This window comes from Nicotiana tabacum, chromosome 10 (assembly GCF_000715075.1).
Source record: "Nicotiana tabacum cultivar K326 chromosome 10, ASM71507v2, whole genome shotgun sequence".
NCBI classification, from domain to species: domain Eukaryota; kingdom Viridiplantae; phylum Streptophyta; class Magnoliopsida; order Solanales; family Solanaceae; genus Nicotiana; species Nicotiana tabacum.
This window is the reverse complement of record NC_134089.1, coordinates 168,034,153-168,057,368: the sequence shown is the minus strand read 5'-3', so window position 1 is coordinate 168,057,368 and position 23,216 is coordinate 168,034,153. Positions and strand designations below refer to the sequence as shown.

General features: G+C 36.1%; 2 protein-coding genes across 2 annotated transcripts; one reads left to right on the top strand and one right to left on the bottom strand.

Annotated features, from left to right (window-relative positions):
- Positions 1 to 67: 67 nt before the first annotated feature.
- Positions 68 to 19,828, top strand: LOC107765758 (myosin-17-like). Its single transcript, NM_001324886.1, is given in 39 exon segments — positions 68 to 165; positions 6,517 to 6,642; positions 7,778 to 7,921; positions 8,043 to 8,188; positions 8,272 to 8,428; positions 8,539 to 8,597; positions 8,714 to 8,873; positions 8,976 to 9,125; positions 9,199 to 9,335; positions 9,424 to 9,570; positions 9,708 to 9,809; positions 9,893 to 9,950; positions 10,104 to 10,205; positions 10,372 to 10,409; positions 10,529 to 10,655; positions 10,738 to 10,908; positions 11,816 to 11,947; positions 12,039 to 12,148; positions 12,273 to 12,333; positions 12,522 to 12,699; positions 13,532 to 13,737; positions 13,864 to 13,983; positions 14,078 to 14,176; positions 14,259 to 14,480; positions 15,507 to 15,646; positions 15,995 to 16,112; positions 16,218 to 16,268; positions 16,359 to 16,439; positions 16,553 to 16,723; positions 16,826 to 16,981; positions 17,090 to 17,296; positions 17,916 to 18,053; positions 18,141 to 18,211; positions 18,329 to 18,428; positions 18,496 to 18,552; positions 18,643 to 18,699; positions 18,865 to 18,945; positions 19,068 to 19,150; positions 19,248 to 19,828. Coding segments are annotated over 39 exon segments (4,590 nt in total). The 5' UTR covers positions 68 to 162; the 3' UTR covers positions 19,372 to 19,828.
- A 1,550-nt stretch (positions 19,829 to 21,378) lies between these two features.
- Positions 21,379 to 22,617, bottom strand: LOC107765759 (F-box protein At5g49610-like). Its single transcript, XM_016584444.1, has one exon. It carries the CDS (start codon positions 22,615 to 22,617, stop codon positions 21,379 to 21,381), a length of 1,239 nt encoding a protein of 412 aa, XP_016439930.1.
- Positions 22,618 to 23,216: the final 599 nt, after the last annotated feature.

Here is a 23,216-nt window from a genome sequence, read left to right as displayed (position 1 = left end):
TTTGTTTTCTTCTTCCTCTTTGTTATCGTCATAAACGTCGTTGCTACTTCGGCTGGGATTTTTGAAACTTAAGGAGCCCGATCTGACTCAGCGAGTCAAAATTTCACTACTCTTTGCCTTGATGAGTTGGAGAGCAAGAGATCGATAGTTCAAAACTCGTCAATGGTAAGTCTCCGTTGAAACGACTCGGTTCCTTGTCGTTCCATTCCGTTTGCTATGTTTCATTTCGTTCAGAGTGATTGCTTGTTGCTTTAGTCAAATCTGTTCAGCGCAAAGTCAATTTTGTGGATTAATATTTAGTATTTATTTTGATGTTATTGTGTGGACGAAATTTAATTCGGACATCGTTAGGAAATAGTGTATTTTTTTGTGCATGCGTGAAATATATAGGAACTGGACTGAAGATGGTGTGTTTGTATGTCTATTAGGACTAGAAATTTGTGCTATATATCCAGGGATTAGTTTAATACAATTTTTTTTTAACTCATTTCTGAAATTTGATTTTATCCTCTCTTTTTTTCCCAGTCCGGAAATTGGATGTCGGAAAAAGATAAACAGTAGAATGAATTACTGATTAGTAGTAATTTGTTTTACTAGTATTGAATAGCAGAGGTTGCAGACAGTAGTAGCAATCGGCAAGTTAAAAGAGGTTTCATAAAGTGTTAATTAGGAGGCTGTCTATTGTGTTACTTTGAGGAGCTGAAATTTGGAAAATGCAGTTTCAACTTTAGAAGTGAATGTGGCAAAATAAATACAACTTTGGGTTTCAAAATTAAACTTTAACTGGTTAGTGGTTTCATATGTCTTTGGACAATATTAGAGATAAAAGTACTATTGAGAAAAACATTTAATATAAATAAGATGTAACAATTATTTAATAAAAGATAAGTTAGAGTTTTGGAAAGAAAAAATGGTTCGAGGCACGCTATGGAAGGTGCTTTCTTAAGAGTAGATTACCGTCGCTACTAAGGTGCAAATAACAAAGTGACGTCCTGCTCCCAAATTACGGCAAACCACTCAGAAATCTTCTAATATGCAATCGGATGGAAGTTCTGGAGAACTCTTAAATCTCAAAACAGCTTTTGTCTGAATTTAGGATGAAGTAAGAAAAAAGAAACTCTTGAAAAGAGTGACAATATGAAGAGTCAAAAAGATGAAGACATGGAAACACAAGATATCTGATATTTTGGCTAGTGGAATAGGTATTCATAGAGATAACTAACATGCCTTTTTAATAACAGGTGTATCCTTTAAAGATTGCATCACAACTTCTTAATAAATATTAGATATATCTAAAGGATTGGATCACAACTTCTTAATAAAGATTAGATATATCATCATATCATATTATACTATCATATCATCATATAATACTAAAAGTGGGAGGACCCCAAGTTAAAAGTTGATTTACAAATATACCCATTAATAACTAAGTGATAATTTTGCCCATGAGTAAGAAAATGCCTTCTATTAAATTAAAATAAATGAAAAATCAGTTGCATTGTTTCGCATTCCAACTTTTATTTGTTTGGTCCTATGAGCTTCTACTGGTTATAGTACTAACATTTATGCATAGTCTTTACTCATACGTTACTACACTATAAAAGTAGACACCAAAGTGTCAAATTACTTCATCATTTTTCATTTTCTCTTCTTTGTTAGAAACTCCCTTTTTCCTAGAAGAACATGCTCTTTCTGTTTTTTTTTTAATTTTGCTCTACTCCAATTACAACGCCCATGTAAAGAAATCTCAGGGAACTTAGTTTATGGTGGGCTGCTCTATTGCTCTTATCCTCATCATATATGTGATCAAAGTCTCATTGTGCCGGTCTTTAAAGGAAACCTCAGCACATATATCTGTAGACTATAATTTATACGCCTGCGATCTTAAATCTGATGCAGTTATTCTTGATTACCATATTTTATTTTGATTGTTTTTTTTTTCTTTTCTCCTTTGGATATAAATTTACGCTTTGTTTTCTTGACTAATTATGAAAAAAAACGACTGGTTCCATTACTAGAGCTATTTTTTTTCCTTTTCTCCGCGATAAACATTCAAAGACTATGGGTTATTTTTGTTAATCGTTTCCTTCTGATAATCAAAAGTATTTTGTAATTCAATGAGATGAAACCTTTAGAAGATCTTTAGACAAAAAGAAAGAAAAGATGAAAGATTTGTTTTGAAAGAAATTCTAGCAATCAATTGCATATATTTATATTTCGAGTAATGAAATAGTGAAGAAAATCGCTGAATAAAAAAAGGAAGAGTGAAGAAAAGTCATTTTCCAATATATCCATGAGGTCTAGAATCAACAGTAAAATTAGAAGCTTCATGTCACGTGCTTCACCAAAAAATGGACGGAGATAGTACTTTCATTCGATAACTTTTTGATATGTATGCCGCTGTAAAAAAGAGGCTACAACTTCTAAAAGACAAGGCACAAACTTTAAGATGTGAAGAACTTGCAAACATATCTGACATTCCTTATATTCACATTAAAACTATGTACTCGTGAAATATAAAAAATTGAGAAAATTGCCAAGCTGAATATGTGGTATATTAGAAGAACTGCATAAGAAAAAGTTATACCATTTTAGTTTAGTGTCTACAACTAAAAAATATAATAGTGACATCGAGTCATACGAATAGGCTGACTATATTCATCAATTTCAGCTTGTGCTTTTTCCTTTCAAATTTATGTTACTAAGTATGCACAAGTTTTAATATTGTTTATATTGTTTTAAAATTTTTGCACCAACTGATATGGAACACGCGTGCAATGCACGTGTCCAGAAACTAGTCCTTTAAAAGTGGATTGCTCTAGGGTTTTGGTCTAGTGGTAAGAGCACAACATGTGATGTGTGGGTTAGGTTACGTCACGACAAAAGTCTGATATTTAAGTGAAGAAAGGTAAAGGGACATGCCCATTATCCATCGAGTTTCGAACCTTGCGCTACTTGCCCTTGGGAATTTCTCGGTTATGAAAAAAAGAGAATGGATTACATCTTTTCAAAAAAAAGGTAGTGCGTTTTTTTATTCCTTATCAAAACAAGGTAGTGCTATTATTATCAAAAAGTAAAATTTTGAATCATCCAAAATAAATCAACATATGTAGCACCTCATTGCTTTGAAATCAAGGTTGTCCAATGTCACATGCAGCTACGACATGTGATCTCTTGCAGAGTCTCCTTGTGTTATCGCATAGGTCCTAAATTGAGTTGTGAAAATGACTGAGGCATGGGTGATAAGATGAAATATTTGTAGATATATATCATGGGATTTCTTGAGGCAGTAGAAAAGGAAGAAATTGATTAAAATATCATTTGCCAGTTCAAGGACAGTGACATTTTAATATGAATGTAAAAAGTGTGTGTTTGTTTAATAAAAGAAAAACACTAAGCAAATAACTATGTGTATTGATCACTTGCACAAAGAGTTAATTCTATTTTACTTTGATATAGTAAAACAATATTAGAATAATGTGTACTAGTAGAAGTAAAAGCACCGTGATATGTTCACAATGCTTCTGACACAGAGGACATATAGAAGTCAACTCAACATTTTTTTTTAATTACGTAGGGAAATGAGACCCTTGTAAAGTTGCTGCCATGTGACCAGGATGTCACGGGTTCAAGTCGTGGAAACAGCCTTTTGCAGAAATGCAGATTAAGGCTGTGTACAATAGACCCTTGTAGTCCGGCCCTTCCCCGGACCCCCATAGCGGGAGCTTAGTGCACCGGGCTGGCCACGTAGAAAAATGGGAGGGTGAAGGAGATAGTTAGGATCGAAGCATCGCCTATTGTGAGGAAGACTGTGACCATTACGACCAGTCTAAAGCCCTCGACATCATTCTAGCCTCTAAGTACCAAAAGTTCCTATGGTCAAAATTTGTACGAGCAGGTGATCTTTCAGATACTTTGTGCATACAAGAGAAGGTGGAACTAATTTTTTCAGAAATATTTGATAAATGAAACAAGGTAGCATAAATATAATATGATGATAAGTTAAAGAAAACAACATTAGAAGAGTTATGTTTCTTTTATACTCTTATCAATGATATAACATTTGCATTGTAGAAAGAATTTTGCGTTAGCTTTGAAGAAGATTACAACATAACATTGCTTCAAAGAGGATTATAGGTTGTCAAATAAAGGAACCCATTCAAAAAAAAAAAGAGAAAGTAGTCAGAGAAGTAAATTTCTGAAGTGTCCGTTCAACTTCTATCTTTTCCTGAAATACTTCAGTTGAGTGCAATGGAAGGTTCGCTATTTTCTTACATTTGATTAGTTTTAATGATCTTTCATGAAATATCATCCATTTTTTCTTTATTATGGCGGTGGCCACGCCTGCTTGCATGCACCTCGGCTAGTCCACTTGTACCTGCTATCTCCCATTAACACAAGTATCGGGTAACTCTGTCCACCAAGATTTGGACAAGGTTTACATAGATAGGACGAAATCACCCAGCAGTCTTTTGCCTCTCCTGGGATTTTTTCCAGAAATATCATCCTTAGTTTTAAGATTCCAGTTTTCTTTGTAAATAGGAAGTTACATCCCGGAGCTTAGCCATGTTATCTTATTCTTATGATGGGTTTAGTTAACAAGATAATCTAGAAATGGAGTTGGTCCAATTTGTTATACTGTAATAATGCCTTGATGGTATAAGGTATATCTCACCATTTTAGGATGATATGTCAAAAATGACAATTTCATGTACAACTACATTATGTTTGTTTAGGGTTCAAAGAGAAAGGGAAGCAAAGGGACAAATAAAGGAAGTGCAAGAGTCATTCCCCTTGTTAATCTAGGAATGGCAAGGCGATTGAAGTAAATGATCAAGTTTTGAACCCTCGAAAATTGAATAGGAGGAAGTAAATCTCATCCTCTGTTATACGTACCCTTTACCAAACAATGTTATGAGAACAAATGACTCAATGAAAATGTTAAATTCAGTCCCTCTCCCTTCCTCAAATGGTATTAGAGATCAGTCTGGTCATGTAGAAGACACATGCATGGAATATGGTGGGCAATATCATGCCATCTTAGAACTCAATAGTACTTCAGAACTAATTGCTGCATATCCCACTCTCTCTAGTGCCTAGAAACACTAACTGATGCTGCATTTTTTAGGGCCACGATTGACTTTAATCAGAGACAACTGAAAGTGATTAAAAACCCTAGTGTTCACTTCTGGCTGAATACTTTTGTTTCTTGGTAAATTATCAGTTATCTGCTTCCTAGATATATTTTTCTTTGCTGGTCGTCAGCCCAACCTCCTGAATTATATGCTAGTCAATCTCTATCACTATACTCCCTCCCCAAAAAATTTAGTTCTTTATTTACTTTTCATAGTCAACTGACTCGTTTTTGTCTCTAATTGGGCGTGGATTGATTCACTTGTTGAAGACAACATGTAGATATTTAGAGACTACATGAAAAGAATACTACAAATTGAAATGCTTTCATTTCAATTGACAGAAATGTCATTTAGAAATCTTAGTCAAAGATATTTCTTCTTTGAAAGAATAAAATTGGAATAAATTCTTTTGATGGAAGTATTGTCGTGCAAACCAAATAATAGCTCTTTTTTAACTGAAACTGTGGCAATGACATGCTTGTTTCAAGATGATCAATGTAAAATCTCGTAACTTATGCTAACCGTGTAATCTAAGCTTGTGTGGCCGAGATGACATACTGTAGCTGAAGCGTTTCATTTCAATTTTCAGTTTGTGGAGGCATTCTCTCTATGAAACAAAATATATTTTGTTGTGCTATTGTTTTCTCTTCTAACTTCACTTTGATAATTACGATATGTCCTTTTAGACATGTAAGGTGCTTAATTGTATTCAAATTTAAGCCTACCTTACCTCTTCAAAGAGAAGAAAAAAGTTGTACTCAAAGTTGAAGTTTAGACGGCTAGTTCCATTCTTGGGGCGACTCCTGTCCATTTAGCTATATATGTTGCTTTTCAAATTTCCTATTTTTTTTTGTATTGTGATAGAGCATAGGATTACGACCTCTACGCCTAACACTGAAGGAGAGTATTATTTTAGATGCATGATTCCATTTCAGGGTGGATTCTGAGGTTTAAGTTCATGCATAAATTTCACAAGTTTGTCTTGCTTTCTCTTGTCTGTTTTATCCCGTCTCTTAGATTCTGAAACAAAGGTGATATTAAAAAAAGAAGTCAACACTGGACGACTTACCCCCTCCTCTCCCTTCCTCGGTTCCTCCCTTGTTTCTCAATCTCTTTGCATTAGCATGAACATAGTCTAAAGACTTTTGTTGAAGAATTCTCTAATCTGGTGTATCGATTGCTAAGTCAACGATGCCTCAATCCCAAATTAGTTGGGATTGGATCTATGAATCCTCTCTATCCATTTCACTCTATTCAGGTCCATTTCATTCGTATACAATTTATAAAGATTAAATTTTCTGTTGTCTTATTAGAATGGCTGAGATATTGCATGGTAATCATTGTCCTCTTGGTATCTCATGCAAATACCTTTTTGCAGGCATCAGTCAACATAATTGTCGGTTCGCATGTTTGGGTGGAAGACCCTAAATTGGCATGGTCAGATGGAGAAGTTATCAAAATACACGGTCAAGATGTTCATGTTAAAACCTCAAATGGGAAAGAAGTGAGTATTTGGTTTTATAACAGCTATATTTATTCAAGGGTTATACTTTGTATCAGTTTGAAGGGAAAATCAATTAATGTGCTTATATTTTCTACTCTTCTTAATGGATTTGGCCAGACCTCACTAGTGCAATCAATATTTTGTAGTATTCAGTACTCGGTTCTTGTATTATATTTAGGGAGGAATATTTCCTGCCTATTGTTTCCTTTTACTAGAGGTACTTTATAAAATATGACGTGCTACTGTCGTATGTGTGCATATTTGTATGTACTATGCATGCATGCAATATATCCAAGGATGCCCTATCTAACATATTAAACCCTTTCTTAGAATGAACTGTGACCAATATATGTTACTGAGAACTAACACCTTCCCAGTTTTAGCTATGCAAACAATATGTTAAATTCTTCAAGAGGTCTAGGAATGCACGAGTTTAACCCCTGCGGCCGTTCACCATAATGACTGTGAAATGCTTCATGTGAGAAATTTGAGGCAGGTCTATGGTAGAAGTTTGCCTTTTTGACTATCATCATGAATCAAGTTACTTACATGTCCCGAGATGAGTTGACCCTTCTTTACTTTCTTATAATCCTTTATTTGTTATGATCCAACTGTAAATGACTTCGAAAATATATATAGGGTGCCAAAGCTGATGAACAACTTTTCATATTGATCTTGTGGCTTTCTTTGCATATAGTCATATACACCACGAATATCTCTCTGAATATTATTGCTTGTTGCTTGATGCATTAGTTCTGGTTTCCATGAACGTTTGCATGTCACCTCCTTTGTGCACCCAAAGTATCATTGTTCTCTAATTTAAGTTGGTGTAAATTTTTTAATTTTGATTTTCTATCGTCGTATTGGCTTCCGGGGAATGTTTGGTTCATCTAGACTGTAACTTTGTTAATCATGTTCTTCTTGTAGCGTCGAGTTTTATGTTGTACTTCCTCTAGTCGTGCAGTCGTTAACTTATTCAAAACGCGAATATCTTTTCTCGAGGACCATTTCAGATCACTGCAGTCTGCCGGTCCCTGAAGCTTAAACATTTTCATTTCAACCAGCAAATCAGTTCTTGCATTTTTTTTTTGGTTGTACATCTAAGGTTGTAATAGTTTCGAACTATTGATCTCAGGTTGTTGCAAATATCACTAAAGTGTTCCCTAAAGATACCGAGGCCCCTCCTGGAGGTGTAGATGATATGACCAAGCTTTCCTATTTGCATGAACCTGGAGTTCTGCAAAACCTGGCTACTAGATATGAGCTCAATGAAATTTATGTAAGAGATCTGATTTTCCTTGTAATCATGCAAATTGATCGTTGATACCCACTAGTTGTATTTCATGAATTTATCATCCTTCGGAGAAAGTTTTCTTAGTTTTTTTTTATCTTTTGTCCAGACGTACACTGGAAACATATTGATTGCAGTAAACCCTTTCCAAAGATTGCCTCATCTGTATGACACTCACATGATGGAACAATATAAAGGAGCAGCATTTGGGGAGCTGAGTCCGCATGTTTTTGCAGTTGCAGATGTTGCATATAGGTTGAGTTCTTTTCTGACGTGTGTTCCTCTTTTATTGCTTTGGCATGATATCTCACATTTATTTATTCTCATTTTGGTTTCAGGGCAATGATCAACGAGGGAAAAAGCAATTCAATTTTGGTTAGTGGAGAAAGTGGTGCTGGTAAGACTGAAACTACCAAGATGCTTATGCGTTATCTTGCATATCTTGGGGGTCGGTCAGGTGTCGAAGGTCGAACTGTAGAACAACAAGTTCTAGAAGTAAGAGTGACTTTTCAATTTAATTTATATCTACCATTTGTAGTTTCTGACGAAACTGGGCTTAGTCTATCAAATTACTGTCTAAAATTCATGTTATTGTTGACACACAGTCCAATCCCGTTCTTGAAGCATTTGGAAATGCCAAAACTGTGAGAAACAACAACTCAAGGTTAGCAACTTCTGTAATTGAAGCCACAGTAGATGTTAATTGTTTCAGCAATTTTGTTAATGGTTTCGAAATGTGACTGATCCTTTGTCGTGATGTAAATGGTGTAATCCTTTCAGTCGTTTTGGTAAATTTGTCGAGATACAATTTGATAAGAGTGGGAGAATATCTGGGGCAGCTATACGAACTTACCTTCTGGAGAGATCTCGTGTCTGCCAAATCTCAAATCCTGAGAGAAACTACCACTGTTTTTATCTTCTTTGTGCTGCTCCAGCTGAGGTATCTATGTTTGTTTTCTTGTTTTGTTTTTGATTGTCTTTAACTGTTTAGCTGATCTAATGTTAACGACGCACGTAATTATGATATTCTTTCGCTTTGCAGGAGATAGAGAGATATAAACTAGGGAACCCAAAATCATTTCACTATCTTAATCAGTCCAAATGTTACGCATTGGATGGAGTAAATGATGCTGATGAATATCTTGCAACAAGAAGGGCTATGGATATAGTGGGAATCAGTGAGGAAGAGCAGGTTAGTTTTCCTCCTGACTAATTTGTAAAGCGGATAACATGAATATTACTAATGCGTTCAAAAATTTGTTCAGGATGCAATTTTCAGGGTGGTTGCCGCAATTCTTCATCTTGGTAATGTCGAATTTGCAAAAGGTGAGGAGATTGACTCTTCTGTGATTAAGGATGAGCAGTCTCGGTTTCATCTCAATATGACGGCAGAGTTGCTCAAGTAGGTCTATTTTCTACTTTTGAACTTGAATGCATGTTTTTATTTTGGATCTGTTAATTCTTCTGGATCTTATGACTAATATTGATAGGTGTGATGCCAAGAGCTTGGAAGATGCACTAATTACACGTGTAATGGTCACACCTGAGGAAGTTATTACGAGGACTCTTGATCCAGAAGCTGCTCTGGGTAGCAGGGATGCTTTGGCTAAAACCGTTTATTCTCGCCTTTTTGACTGGTAAGCAAGTCAAATACCTGATGTTACTGTCACTTTTACTGTCATAAGACATGTATAGACACGTATACATATACTGCTTTGGTTTTCCATATTTTTATCTTCTTTTGTTTCTTAAAGAATTCGTATATCGACTCCAGGATTGTGGAAAAGATAAACATCTCCATCGGCCAGGATCCAAACTCCAAGTCCATAATCGGAGTTCTTGATATTTATGGGTTTGAGAGTTTTAAAACCAACAGGTAACGTTTCAGTATGGTATATCCTCTGCTGCTGCTTACTTGAAACCTTGGTGCCTATCTAACATTATCCCCGGGTGAAACAGTTTTGAGCAGTTCTGCATCAATTTTACAAATGAAAAGTTGCAACAACATTTTAACCAGGTTATATCTCATTCTTGCATTTTAAAAACTATTTTCTTATTTTTTTCAATCTGTTAAGGCTATATGATTATAATGGTCATGCGTTTGCACCAGCACCTCTTTGCTTATGAGGTTGTCTTGGTTTTTTAATGTTATTCCATCTTATGATTTCAGCACGTGTTCAAGATGGAACAAGAAGAATATGAAAAAGAAAAGATTAACTGGAGCTACATAGAGTTTGTTGACAACCAAGACGTGCTGGATCTGATCGAAAAGGTCTGCAACCGCTTGATTCATTGTTTATTGATGCTTTTTTTTCTTCTTTCGTTTGTCTGGAACAAAGTAACTTGTCATGTGATTCTATAGTATGTTATTAGTTCTAGACTTCTAGCCCGTCTTTTGGTAACTTCAAATCGTAACAGCTGAAGTTGAAAACTTGCAGAAACCTGGAGGAATTATCGCTCTGTTAGATGAAGCCTGGTAAGCGTGCTTGATTTTCTTAGTCATCAATTACTTCAGATATCTTATGTAATTTATTTTTCTGTTTTTTGTTCTCCAGCTTATGATATAATTTATGTTCATATAACTGGTCCTTGCAGTATGTTTCCTAAATCTACTCATGAAACATTTGCTCAGAAGTTGTACCAGACATTCACTAAAAACAAGCGTTTCATCAAACCTAAACTTTCACGGACGAATTTTACGATATCTCATTACGCTGGAGAGGTGATGACTAGTTCGTCTTTTTGGAAATATCTGTACTTTCATCTTTCCAATGTAATGCTAAAGCGTCCTAGATGATATGCAGGTGACATATCAAGCGGATCTGTTTCTGGATAAGAATAAAGATTATGTGGTTGCAGAACATCAGGTTCTGTTAACGGCCTCAAAGTGTCCTTTTGTGGTGGGTTTGTTTCCTCCTCTACCTGAAGAATCATCAAAATCGTCCAAATTCTCCTCCATTGGGTCACGTTTCAAGGTTAATTCATTTTTCTCCATCAAGTATTTTGGCTAATATAGATTTTAGAAACAATTAAAAAGCTTGTGTGTCTCACCGCTAGAAAAATCTCTCTTCTTGCCCTTTATTAAGCTTAATTAGATGTATGGATTTCTTATCTAGGTTTCCTGTTCTGCGAGTTTCCTTTCTCTCTGACTGACGAGTATGCTTACTTTATTGATGGCTTTAAGTAACAAATGGCTGATCCATGTTGACCCTGTAAAATCAAAAACTAATTTGACAGAACTGCCTAGCGTATAAGCAAGACTTATATTTTGGCAAACATTTCAGTCATGAATAAGGTTCTTGAGGATGACAACAACAACAACAAACCCAGTGTATTCCCACAAGTGGGGTTCTTGAGGATGAAAATAACTAATGTATGTTTATGTCTAAGAGAAGCTACTTATAAAAAAATGTCTAAGAGAAGCTTTTGCTTTTGGTTTTATTGTGAACTAGGAGCTTCAGATATGTGCAGGAATCATGTGGAATTACAGTGTAAATTGTGCTTTACCGCGGAATTTCTGACGTTTTTGCCGTCCATTCTTATTCAATTGTATGCCTAGTACTTCCTATTAGAGTAAGTACTAGGTCCATACATCATTTGATTGATACTCATATGCTACCTTTTACCGTAGCACATTGTGGTTTTTCATGCTTGGACACCTCCATCTCCACCTCTTTTCCCGCAATATTCCCTTTGTTATCTCCAAACGATTCATGTTTCTTCTATGGTGTTGTGTTATAGTGCTTCTGTATTTGTTTTGTTGTTTTCTCCCTGTGTCCCTGTTCTAGCAAAATTGATTCATTAGAGTATGTGGAATTGCAGTATATATGTTTTATAAAAATAGTTTTCAGTCTTCTGAAGCCTTTTCTTACATGAATGCAGCTACAACTGCAATCTTTAATGGAAACATTAAGTTCAACAGAGCCTCACTACATCAGATGCGTGAAGCCTAATAATGTCCTTAAGCCTTGTATTTTCGAGAATGTGAACGTGATCCAGCAATTGCGATGTGGTGTAAGTGTCTACTGATGCTTCATCATTGTGCATGCAAATGTAATGGATTCATTACTTCTTCTTGCCCTTACCTAAGTTCTTTTTATTCTAGGGTGTTTTAGAAGCTATTAGAATCAGCTGTGCTGGATATCCCACTAGACGTACATTTTATGAGTTTCTTCTTAGATTTGGTGTTCTGGCTCCAGAAGTTTTAGCTGGAAGGTAAGTTTTCCAGACTCGTCTTGTGTCGATTCTAACTGAAACTTCTGTTTTCATTTGTGAATTTCCTTCTTCCCCATCAGTTTCTTTCTGATTTTTCTGATATCTATAATAATCCCTTTTCCAGCTATGATGACAAGGTTGCATGCCAGATGATTCTAGACAAAATGGGACTTATGGGCTATCAGGTAAATTTTGGATATCGTGCTAAACCAGATGTGCTCATCCTCCAACTAGAGTAGGTTTTTCATTGGATTGCTAAGAGAATATCTAGGCTAGAGAAGTAATAGACAAGTTCTTTATATTGTTCATGGGCATCATGAAATGTGCAGAGACATTTCGATGTCTTTACATTAACTGATGCCTGTCTTTACAGATAGGAAAGACAAAGGTCTTTTTGCGGGCTGGACAGATGGCTGAGCTCGACGCCAGAAGAGCTGAGGTACTTGGAAATGCAGCAAAAATTATTCAAAGACAAATCCGTACATATATTACGCGAAAAGAATTTGTTGTGTTGCGTCATGCTGCTATTCAGTTGCAATCATGTTGGCGAGGTATGTTTCAATATCAGTCATTTGGAATCCTACATTTCAGATAGCTGAAACTTCTTTCATCTGACTCCCTACTTCATTGAGAAGCATGTTTTTAGGACTCTACTTCATTGAGAAGCATGTTTTTAGGACTGGCGGCTGGCCTATGGGAGAGTAGCTTTAGCTTCCCTTTACATTTTGACTTTGATTTTCTAATATTTAACATACATTTAACATTTTTATGGTGTTTTGAAACCAACTTTAAGGAATTTATATGATTAATGATGCTTGTATATTCACGCTGGTGCTTTATTCAAGTTTCAAAAGCTTTTCCAATGTGGTTCAATTTACACATTATTATTTACTCATTTGTTTTTGTTAGTACTAATAGTTTATTGTTGATGAGGGGGAAAACCTCGGATAAAAGAAGTATAAAAAAATGTAGGGGACCTACACAAAAATATGGTTGTTTACTAAAGACACCAGCCATCTATACTAACAGGAAGCTCATTGTGGGTGCACCAAAAGTTAATCAAAAACAAAAGACACGCCCTAATCGCATAAAATCCTATTCCCACCTCTTCAAAAGCTCTAATTTGGTATAGTTGATACAAAAACTGAGCTAGCATTGAGAAATCAACTGGTTTCAAGAGTTCTCTTGGCAAGGAAACTTTGAAAACATATGTCAATTACTCCAATTTATTATTAAAAGTGCATATTAGGTTTCATCTTTACTCTGCTAGTCTTGTCTGAGGAAAAATTGTTTACTCTCTTATCAGCTGACATGTCAATGTTTTTTCTTGTAACTATTAATGACATAGTAGTGCTATCGTGATTCCTATGTCGTAAATGTCAGCTATGCTGTCCTGCAAACTGTATGAACAGCTGAGACGTGAAGCAGCTGCTCTGAAGATACAGAAGAACTTCAGATGTTATGTTGCACACACAGCGTATACAACACTGCATTCTTCTGCAATTACCTTGCAAACAGGCATGAGAGCAATGGTTTCTCGCAATGAATTTAGATACCGGAAGCACACCAAAGCTGCAATTAAAATACAGGTGCTAATCTCTCTACTGCTATTGTCACTCTTCTGATCTTCCCTATAATTTAGTGAAGAAGTACATGAAATCTTGAAATTTTCAAGAAAAAAATAGCTGATACATGATTTGCTTGCTATCATGCAGGCGCATTTGCGTTGCCATGCCGCTTATTCTTATTACAGGAGTCTTCAGAGAGCTGCCATTATCACTCAGTGTGGTTGGAGGCGACGGGTTGCCAAGAAGGAGCTTCGAAATCTCAAAATGGTTTGTTATGCATTTTTGTGATAATTTCTTTAGTAATGTCTTCATATCGTTCAGAGAAGGAAGATCATTGTCAATGAGAGATATATGTATGCAGGCTGCAAGGGAAACAGGTGCTCTCAAAGAAGCCAAGGACAAGCTCGAGAAGAAAGTGGAAGAACTTACATGGCGGTTGCAATTTGAGAAACGACTCAGGGTAAGTTTTTCTTATTCTTTGCAAAGTTTCCTCTTGGTTCATTTCCTTGACTATGACACCATTGTACTTTGGATTACTGCAGACTGAGCTGGAGGAGGCTAAGGCCCAAGAAGTTGCAAAGCTACAGGAGGCACTGCATGCAATGCAAAAGCAAGTAGAAGAAGCAAATGCTAAAGTAGTCCAAGAGCGGGAAGCGGCACGGAGAGCAATTGAAGAAGCACCTCCAGTCATCAAGGAGACTCCAGTTATAGTTCAAGACACAGAAAAAATAAATGCCCTGTCAGCTGAAGTAGAGAATTTGAAGGTATGATTTCCAATATCCCAAGGATTATAATCTGCATGGTTGGCTGCTAAACTTAGCAAAACATGCCAACTAATTGTTTTATTTTCTTTGTGAGTGACTCATTGACCATGATAAGTAAATCCCCCTTGCAAAAATCATCCAATTCTACAAGTAGTTTGCGTTGAGTCCCACACCGGTGGGATGAGGATTTCGTGGTCTCTTTATATGGTCATGGGCAATCCTCACTTCATGAGCTAGCTTTTGAGGTTGGGTTAGGCCCAAGGTCCATTTATCATGGTATCAAAGCCAGACCCATCTCAATTTATTATTAGCGATGTTGGAGCCCCCATTTATGTTGTCCACGCTCCGGTTCGCAGGCCTGGGCATGGGGGGATGTTGAGTCCCACATCGGTGGGATGAGGATTTTCTGGTCTCTTTATATGGTCTGGGGCAATCCTTATCTTATGAGCTAGCTTTTGGGGTTGAGTTAGGCCAAGGTCCATTTATCATGTTGAAGTACGTGACCATCTCATCTAAAAGCTTAAGCTTCTAGAGAGAGCACACTTTATTTACTTAATTGTCTCTTCAACAACCCCCCTCAATGCAAATGCGCCTGCAGGATAGCAAGCTACAAGGGGTTGAACCCTGTCATAGAGAAACGCCTGGCATTTAAGTGGAGAAGGGCAGGCCCTACAGTGCCCCTCTTGCCCTCGAGGATTTCTCGGTTACCAAAAAAAGAGAAGATAATTGGAGCGCCGTTATTTGATCCATCCTTCTGGATAAACCCTGAATCTCTTGAATGTGCTTGACTTCAGTGTTGCAGAATACTCAGAATCATAGTTTCTTCAAGTGTACTCCTAAAGTTCTTTTTCCACCTTGAAGTTCATACTTAAGTCACTTCTGAGCTGGCCTATGAGGAGGGATTAACCTAAAAATGAGTCCCATTAAAACGTTGATTTTAAAATGTTCATACTTTTATATAAAAGAACACATAAAGATTATCTCTATGTTTCTCTTGGTTGAAAAGTTTTTTCACGAATCATCCAGGCTTTGCTGGCGTCAGAAAAGAAAGCTACAGAAGAGGCTAGAGATTCTTCCAGGGATGCAGTGGCCAGAAATTCAGAGCTGGCTAACAAACTAGAAGATGCTGAGCGAAAAGTAGATCAGCTTCAAGATTCAGTGCAGAGGTTTGTATATGAATATTGACTGTGTCTGTGAGGGAATCAACTTATCCGCCTCCTGTTATGGGTTGATTGTCTTAGAGTGACCCTGATAGTTAAGAGTCTTGTGATCAAACATACAGCAGAAGTTGCATAGCTTTCCCACGGTTCTGGTCATTTTTGGTTTCTGATTGAACCTAAAAATTATTATGAGCATTGCTCTTACGATTTCTGAGCTATGAACAACCAACCTTTCAGTATAATAGTAGACTTGCATCCTTAATCATCACGTTTTTGTGAACTGGGACTTCCCAGACATGCACAAGTCTCTGTCGCTGTCTCTTTCATCTACTCTTTCTTTGTTTCTTGTTTCAGGCTTGAAGAGAAGCTCTCCAATATGGAATCGGAGAACCAAGTGCTTCGTCAACAAGCTTTGACCATGTCACCAACTGGAAAAACTTTATCTGCACGGCCAAAGACTACTATTATACAGGTGCACAAATAGTTGCCGATTCTTATCTTATTAGAGTTTATTTGAGGGAGTAGAATTTCTTAATACCGTAGATGCTATAGATAATTACTCTCGATGAAATTTCAGAGGACTCCGGAGAATGGAAATGCTATAAACGGAGAATCGAAGGCTAATTCTGTAAGTTCAATGGTCAGACTGTTATTTTCACTTTTGACGTGAATTAAACATATGCCCTATTTTAATGTATATGCTTATTATATGGCATAGGATATGAGTCTTGCTGTAGCAAGTCCAAAGGAGCCTGCATCTGAGGAGAAACCACAGAAGTCTCTAAATGAAAAGCAGCAGGTGCGTGGTCTGCTTGCTTGCCCCAAAGAATTACCAGATCGCTTATGCTTGTTAATCATAATGTTACAGTTAAATTCAGAAATATTTTTTGTACAATTTTATCTTTTTTACAGGAGAACCAAGACTTGCTGATTAAGTGCATTTCACAAGATTTGGGCTTTTCTGGAGGCAAACCAATTGCAGCTTGTCTCATATACAAATGTCTGCTCCACTGGAGGTCCTTCGAAGTTGAAAGAACTAGTGTTTTTGACCGTATAATACAAACCATTGCTTCAGCCATCGAGGTAGAAAGCTTATTACTTTGGTAATGTTGTACCATTCAAGTTTTCTCTGACTTTGTGTTTATAAATCTAAGACAATTAATTTCTGAAACTTCTTCATTAAAGGTCCCAGATAATAATGATGTATTAGCATACTGGTTATGCAATACGTCCACATTATTGATGCTGCTTCAACAAACACTTAAAGCTAGCGGGGCTGCTAGTTTGACTCCGCAGAGGCGGAGAACCAGTTCAGCTTCTTTGTTTGGGAGGATGTCCCAAGTATGAGCTCTGTGATTTATATTAAGTTCTTCAGTTTCAGCCATTTGCCCAATTTATAAGTCATGTCTTAGTTATTTTTGTCCTCTGCTACCTCTAATATTTATGTAGGGCTTACGAGGTTCTCCCCAGAGTGCTGGACTTTCAGTTCTCAATGGGCGTATGCTTGGGAGATTGGATGACTTACGTCATGTTGAGGCCAAATATCCTGCACTGCTGTTCAAGCAGCAGCTCACTGCCTTTTTGGAGAAAATATATGGAATGATAAGAGACAATCTGAAGAAAGAGATCTCCCCATTGCTTGGGCTATGTATTCAGGTACATTATTTTGTATGTGCTACTTATGCCACAAGTCCAAGCAAGCTTATGAAATAGAATGTTTACTGCTCGATGTGTAGTTTCAGCAAGTCCCTACGCTTAAGGTAGTATGATGTGATAAACTGTGGAAGTTTTAGGACTTGGATTGGTTGATGCATTGTACCACTGAGAAGTTCTCTGATGCTTGAACCAGTCAAGTGTTAAAGCAACAAAATCTTACAGATTGATTGTCACTTAAGAAAGTTAATGTGTTGTAAATTATGCAGCACACGAGCTCTTGAATGTCTCTGCACGGCAGAGTTATTAGTTTCTAATATCTATTAAAATAATAAAATCACTAAAGTAATAAATCAGACAAATCCCCAATCATCAGTAGAGCTCCCGAGAATGGCTAGTGAGGATACTTGTCTTCAAGCCTAGGGTGTTGGAACAAGTGGATCTTTCCAGGTTTAGTACTATGCCTTGAAGCTGAAAATTTATATAAAGGCACCACTTTTCTCTTTGGGTCATTGTGTTACCTATGTTTATTATGTTCTCTCCCAATGTGAGAATATTTTGCTGCCGAGAGAAAGAGGGAAGGAGTTAATTTGTAGGAACATTATCTGCATCATGTCTGCAGGCACCGAGAACATCTCGTGCAAGTTTAGTCAAAGGAAGATCCCAAGCTAATGCTGCTGCCCAGCAAGCTCTATTTGCTCATTGGCAAAGCATTGTGAAAAGTTTGAACAACTACTTGATGATGATGAAAGCAAACTATGTAAGTTAAAAATTGGAGAGCTATATAATAGCAATAGTCATTTTGTCTCCCTGATGTTTATGTGTTTCCATTGCTCCACCCATGTAGGCTCCTCCTTTCTTGGTTCGGAAGGTTTTCACTCAAATATTCTCCTTTATCAATGTTCAACTTTTCAACAGGTAACTACAGGCCTTTAAGGACTGTAAAATCTGTGTGCATTCTGTACGTTAAGTATATTTTATTTGGCACATTGGCACCTTCTTATGTATCTGTGTTTTAACTTTCTCTACAAACAGTCTCCTTTTGCGGCGGGAGTGTTGCTCGTTCAGTAATGGAGAGTTTGTGAAAGCTGGGTTGGCTGAATTGGAACAGTGGTGCTGCTATGCAACTGAAGAAGTAAGCATGTTCCACTGTATCTTTTCAATTCCTATCCAGTATCTTACTTCTGTATTTTCATGTCCAGTATGTAGGCTCAGCATGGGACGAGTTGAAGCACATTAGACAAGCAGTTGGATTCCTAGTAAGAACTAATTTAGTGTCTTTGTGCAAAACGAACTTTCATATGATCACGTGCCTTTATCTGACTCTTTCTCCCCTCAATTTCTTGCAGGTTATACATCAAAAGCCCAAAAAGACATTGCATGAGATCACTAATGAACTTTGTCCAGTAAGGAGACTTAGTTCTATATTTCTCTTCTGTTCTTGTTCCAGTTTGTTGTTCCTTAAATATGGTTGTTTCTTTTACTTCTCAGAAGAAAAAAAATTCCTGTTTCTTTATCGAATTCTCATTCGCTGTTTTTCTTTTATAATTCACATGGCTATTTTTTATTAGGTGCTTAGCATACAGCAACTGTATAGGATCAGCACTATGTACTGGGATGACAAATACGGAACCCACACTGTTTCTTCAGATGTAAGATCTTGCACCTACAGTTTTAATGCGATGTAGGTCTTCAGTAGTTTTTGTTTTGTTATAGTACAGTTTGCTTGTTTCCTGATTTCCCTATATGGTTTCTGTTTCCGTCCCACTGATAGGTTATTTCAAGTATGAGAGTTATGATGACAGAAGACTCCAATAATGCTGTTAGCAGTTCCTTTTTGTTGGATGATGACTCGAGGTATCATTTATTAAATAACTCATTTCTCAATATTTAGCACATATTTACGTTTTACTGACCATCTCAAATTCATATCCTGTCTTAAATTATGATGCAGCATCCCGTTCTCCGTGGATGACATCTCCAAATCAATCCAACAAGTAGACATTGCCGATGTTGAACCTCCTCCATTAATCCGTGAGAATTCAGCATTTGTATTTTTACATCAACGCTCTAGTTGATGGTGGTTTCCGAATATCACTCAACATGGACTTTGATGGATGTTCGCGTAGCTCCAGAGAGCTGGCTCTCCTGCACATCAAGGAACATGCAGATACTTGTGCATATAATTACATCGCTTGTTGCATTTAATGGCTAGTGTATATTTTTCTCCACTTGTTTTTGGACAACCGTCTCAGTTTGTTGTCCCGTTCAATTTATTCTTTTCTCCTCTCATGCTTAACTTGAGAGGTATTTTTATTAGGCCAAAAGGCTTTTAGTGTGATCATATGCAGGTATAGGCAGATGCATTGGTTTTTTGTTGCTTGCCTTTTTTTGAGTTGTAAAGTCACTAAAGTTGTCAGTCAGTTTTAGGTTCTTATTTGCTGTAGTGTTTAGCAAAGTGCAGTTTAAGGTTGTGTTGTATATGAACTATGAAGTGTTAAAATTGTCAACGCAGTTTGTGATTCTTTTCTTCCCATTGTTGAACTGCAAAATCGGTAGATCAGTTGAACTTATAATACAACAACAACGACCCAGTATAATCCCACAAGTGGGGTCTGGGAGGGTAATATGTACGCAGACCTTACCCCTACCCCACAGGGTAGAGAGGCTGTTTTCAGGAGACCCTCGGCTCAAAAAAGCAACAGGAGATATATTAGTACCATAAAAATGTATAATAAAATAAAATATGAAATACGAAATAGATGGCTGGTATAGTAAAACTAGCAGGTAAAGCCCTGCATCAATAGACGACCAATGCCATTTTTAGTCTAACTCCTAACTAGCTAGTCTCACTCTATCGTGCTGTAGATCAGTTGAACTTATAATATGACTGATAAATAGGGAGCTTAGTTAGAAAATCAGCAGATCATATATAAGGCCCTATTTCTGTTATATGTTTTGGCTGCACAAGTAGATCATATTTCATTACTTAAAAGTAGGGTATTTGGTTGTTGTTGAATAAAGTTCCAGCCTTGCTTAATTAGATCAATATACTTGTTGGATATAATGGAAAATAACTACTGCCTCTTTCGGTAATCTCTATTAGATTGCACAAAATTGTAATACTTGGTATACTCATAATAAATGGTGTCCTTCGAGTTGATTTTGAGAATCAAAATTATGATAATATAGCATAAAAGGGCAGGACTGCAGGGGGGTATTTATAGCCTATTCTAATGCAAGTATTAGTGGCGGCTTTTACGGCTCGAACTTGTGTCTTATAGATTATAGTGAGATAATTTTACTGTTGCTCTAAGGCTCCCCTTCTATGATAATAGACTATCTATGCTTAAAATTGTAGTGTATTATTTTTTTTTTCACTTATTTTTAAAATTTTGAGGAATTAAAATTGGGATAAATTAAAAAATAGCCAGATTTACAAGTAGTCATTTAAAAATAGCCATAGTTTCAAAAGTCATGGAAATTTAGCTACTTTTTATGTAAAGATAAATCTGAACACTGTTCAAAATCCTGAAAATACTCCAGTATATTGTACTAGAGTTTGGAGTTTCAGTATACTTTGCTGGAACTCCAGTATATTATACTGGAGCCAGCAAAGTATACCGGTCCAGCATATTGTTCATATACATGTGCACCCAACTCCAGTATATTATGTTGGACCGGTTTCTGTTGCAGCAAAGTAGTGACTATTTTTCAATGACTTGACAAATGCTGGCTATTTTTGAATGACCAGTCCGAAAACTAGCTTGCCCGTGCTATTTTAACATTAAAGTTAGATATTAACATAGGTCCTACTGAAAACCAAAATCAATTTGTAATGACAATAACTCAAATGCAACATAAAATCTTTCATTGTCAAGAGACGCAAAAATATGCAACCTCTAAGAAGAAGAAGGTAATCGTAGGAGCAAAAGGGAAATAAGAAAACAATGGCAGACAAATAGGAAGAGTATAGCCTGGGAAAATTCTTACTAAAATTTTTACAACAAAAAAACAAGACTTCCAAAATTTCTACTTCTTAACAATATATTTGTGCAGAACAATAAATCATTAAAACAACTGTCTCAAGTGTACGAAAACAAAGTACCAAAAAGAAAAACGAAGACAATAAGTAACAAAGAAATGGAGAAGGGATAGAAATATTTTGTAGCTGAAACAGTGTTGGTAGCGTCTTGCATCCTCAAATCAAGTGGCTCCAAATCTGACCGAAAAGGGAAAATTTCATCAACTTTATGACATTTATCCAATTTTACCACATTAAAACTCTTATCTTGCAACTTGTAGAAAATAACCTCATAATAATCCTTCATCAAAGCAATATCTGCATTATAAAACCCAATTGAACTTGGATAGTTTGTCACTTTCTTTAAAATTTCAATGTCAACTTCCTTTTTCAACTCCCAACTTTGGTTTCCATTCTCAAAAACCCAAAGCTCCATCCCTTTTGGTGACAAACAAGTAAACCCCAACTTCCCTTTATACTCCACAAGTTGGTTATATCCATAATCTTTATACTCCAATGCAGGTTTTGGAAGAGAAAATCTTGAAAAAGCTTCTTCTCCATTATAGTTTAAAGCCATCACTTGATCATCTTTTCTTAACTTAAAATAAACCAATCCACTTGCATTAACTGCTGGAGCAAACATGTCAAAATACACTTCAGGAGGTAGTAATAAATCTTTTGCTTCCCTCCAAACCCAAGCTTCTGAATCAAAAATTTCACAAAGATAGTAATTCAACCCTAATTTTCTATAATGATGATAAAGAGTCCGAGGCGACGACAACCTTATGATCTTGAACTGCAAAGGATTTGATCTCAGTACAATCAGGGCGACTTTGATAGTAGAATATCGTATCCTAGGATTAGGGAGTTTAATCCATTGTTTAGTACTAGGTTTACATATGTGGTATCTATACTCCTTTCTTGTGCTTCTTACACAACACAAAATCCCTTGTTTTGACGATGCTTCAATCTTCATATCAATGTCGTTCTTGAAAATATTTTCAGGCTTTATATTTTCAACAGGAAGATATAATGGAGTTTCACCTGAACATCCACTTAATGATATGAACTCAGTAACGTACTTGGTTTTTGATAAAGATTGAACAAAAAAACCTGAAATAGTTTTGCTTTTCTCACAAAACTGTGGCATGAAATTTGATTCAAAAACCATATTATGCCATTCTTTGCTTACTGCTTTGCATGTGTCTAATGTTTTTAAGGAATTAGTTCGAGTTAATATCTCGAAAATTATATCGGAAGGAAACGGAGAAGAAGAAGAAGAAAAAGAAGAGAAAGCCATTGAATTGATAGCTGAGAGGGAAGAAAAAGTCTGTAAACTCGACGGTGTATTTTAGGTATAAAAAAAGAATATTTATAGGAGAGAGGTGACTGAAACTTTACGGTAAAGAAACAGGTAAACTTTTCCAATACTAACTGGGAAACTATTTTTTTTAATTAACTTGTTTTGCTAATGCTTTTCCCTAACGATTAGGAGAATAGTAAAATTTCAACTTTGTTAATTTGTTTAGGGGTAATAAATTTTGCAACTAAAGCTAAACACAATTACGGAAAGTTTTTAAACACCTAATATTACTACTAAATTTTGTGCCTAAAATTATACCTTTTGTATACAGATTATAATTAGTTACTATTATTTCTCCAGTCCTATCATTCTTTTTTTTGTATGAAACGGACAGCTAAGAGGAGTAGTAAAATTTCATGTTTCGTAAATTGATTAGGGTAATTATTTTGTAACGAAACTAATAAGGAACTTGAGATACTATAAAATATTGAAAGTTTTGAAACCTGTTATTATTTTACTACTAAAGTTTGTGTCTAAGCTTATAGATTTTTTATATTGACTATCATTGGGTACTATTATTTTCCCAATTTTATTAT

What these genes read in the sequence shown, in the direction of transcription:
- LOC107765759 (XM_016584444.1), bottom strand. Translation starts at nt 22,617, where the DNA reads ATGGCTTTCTCTTCTTTTTCTTCTTCTTCTTCTCCGTTTCCTTCCGAT.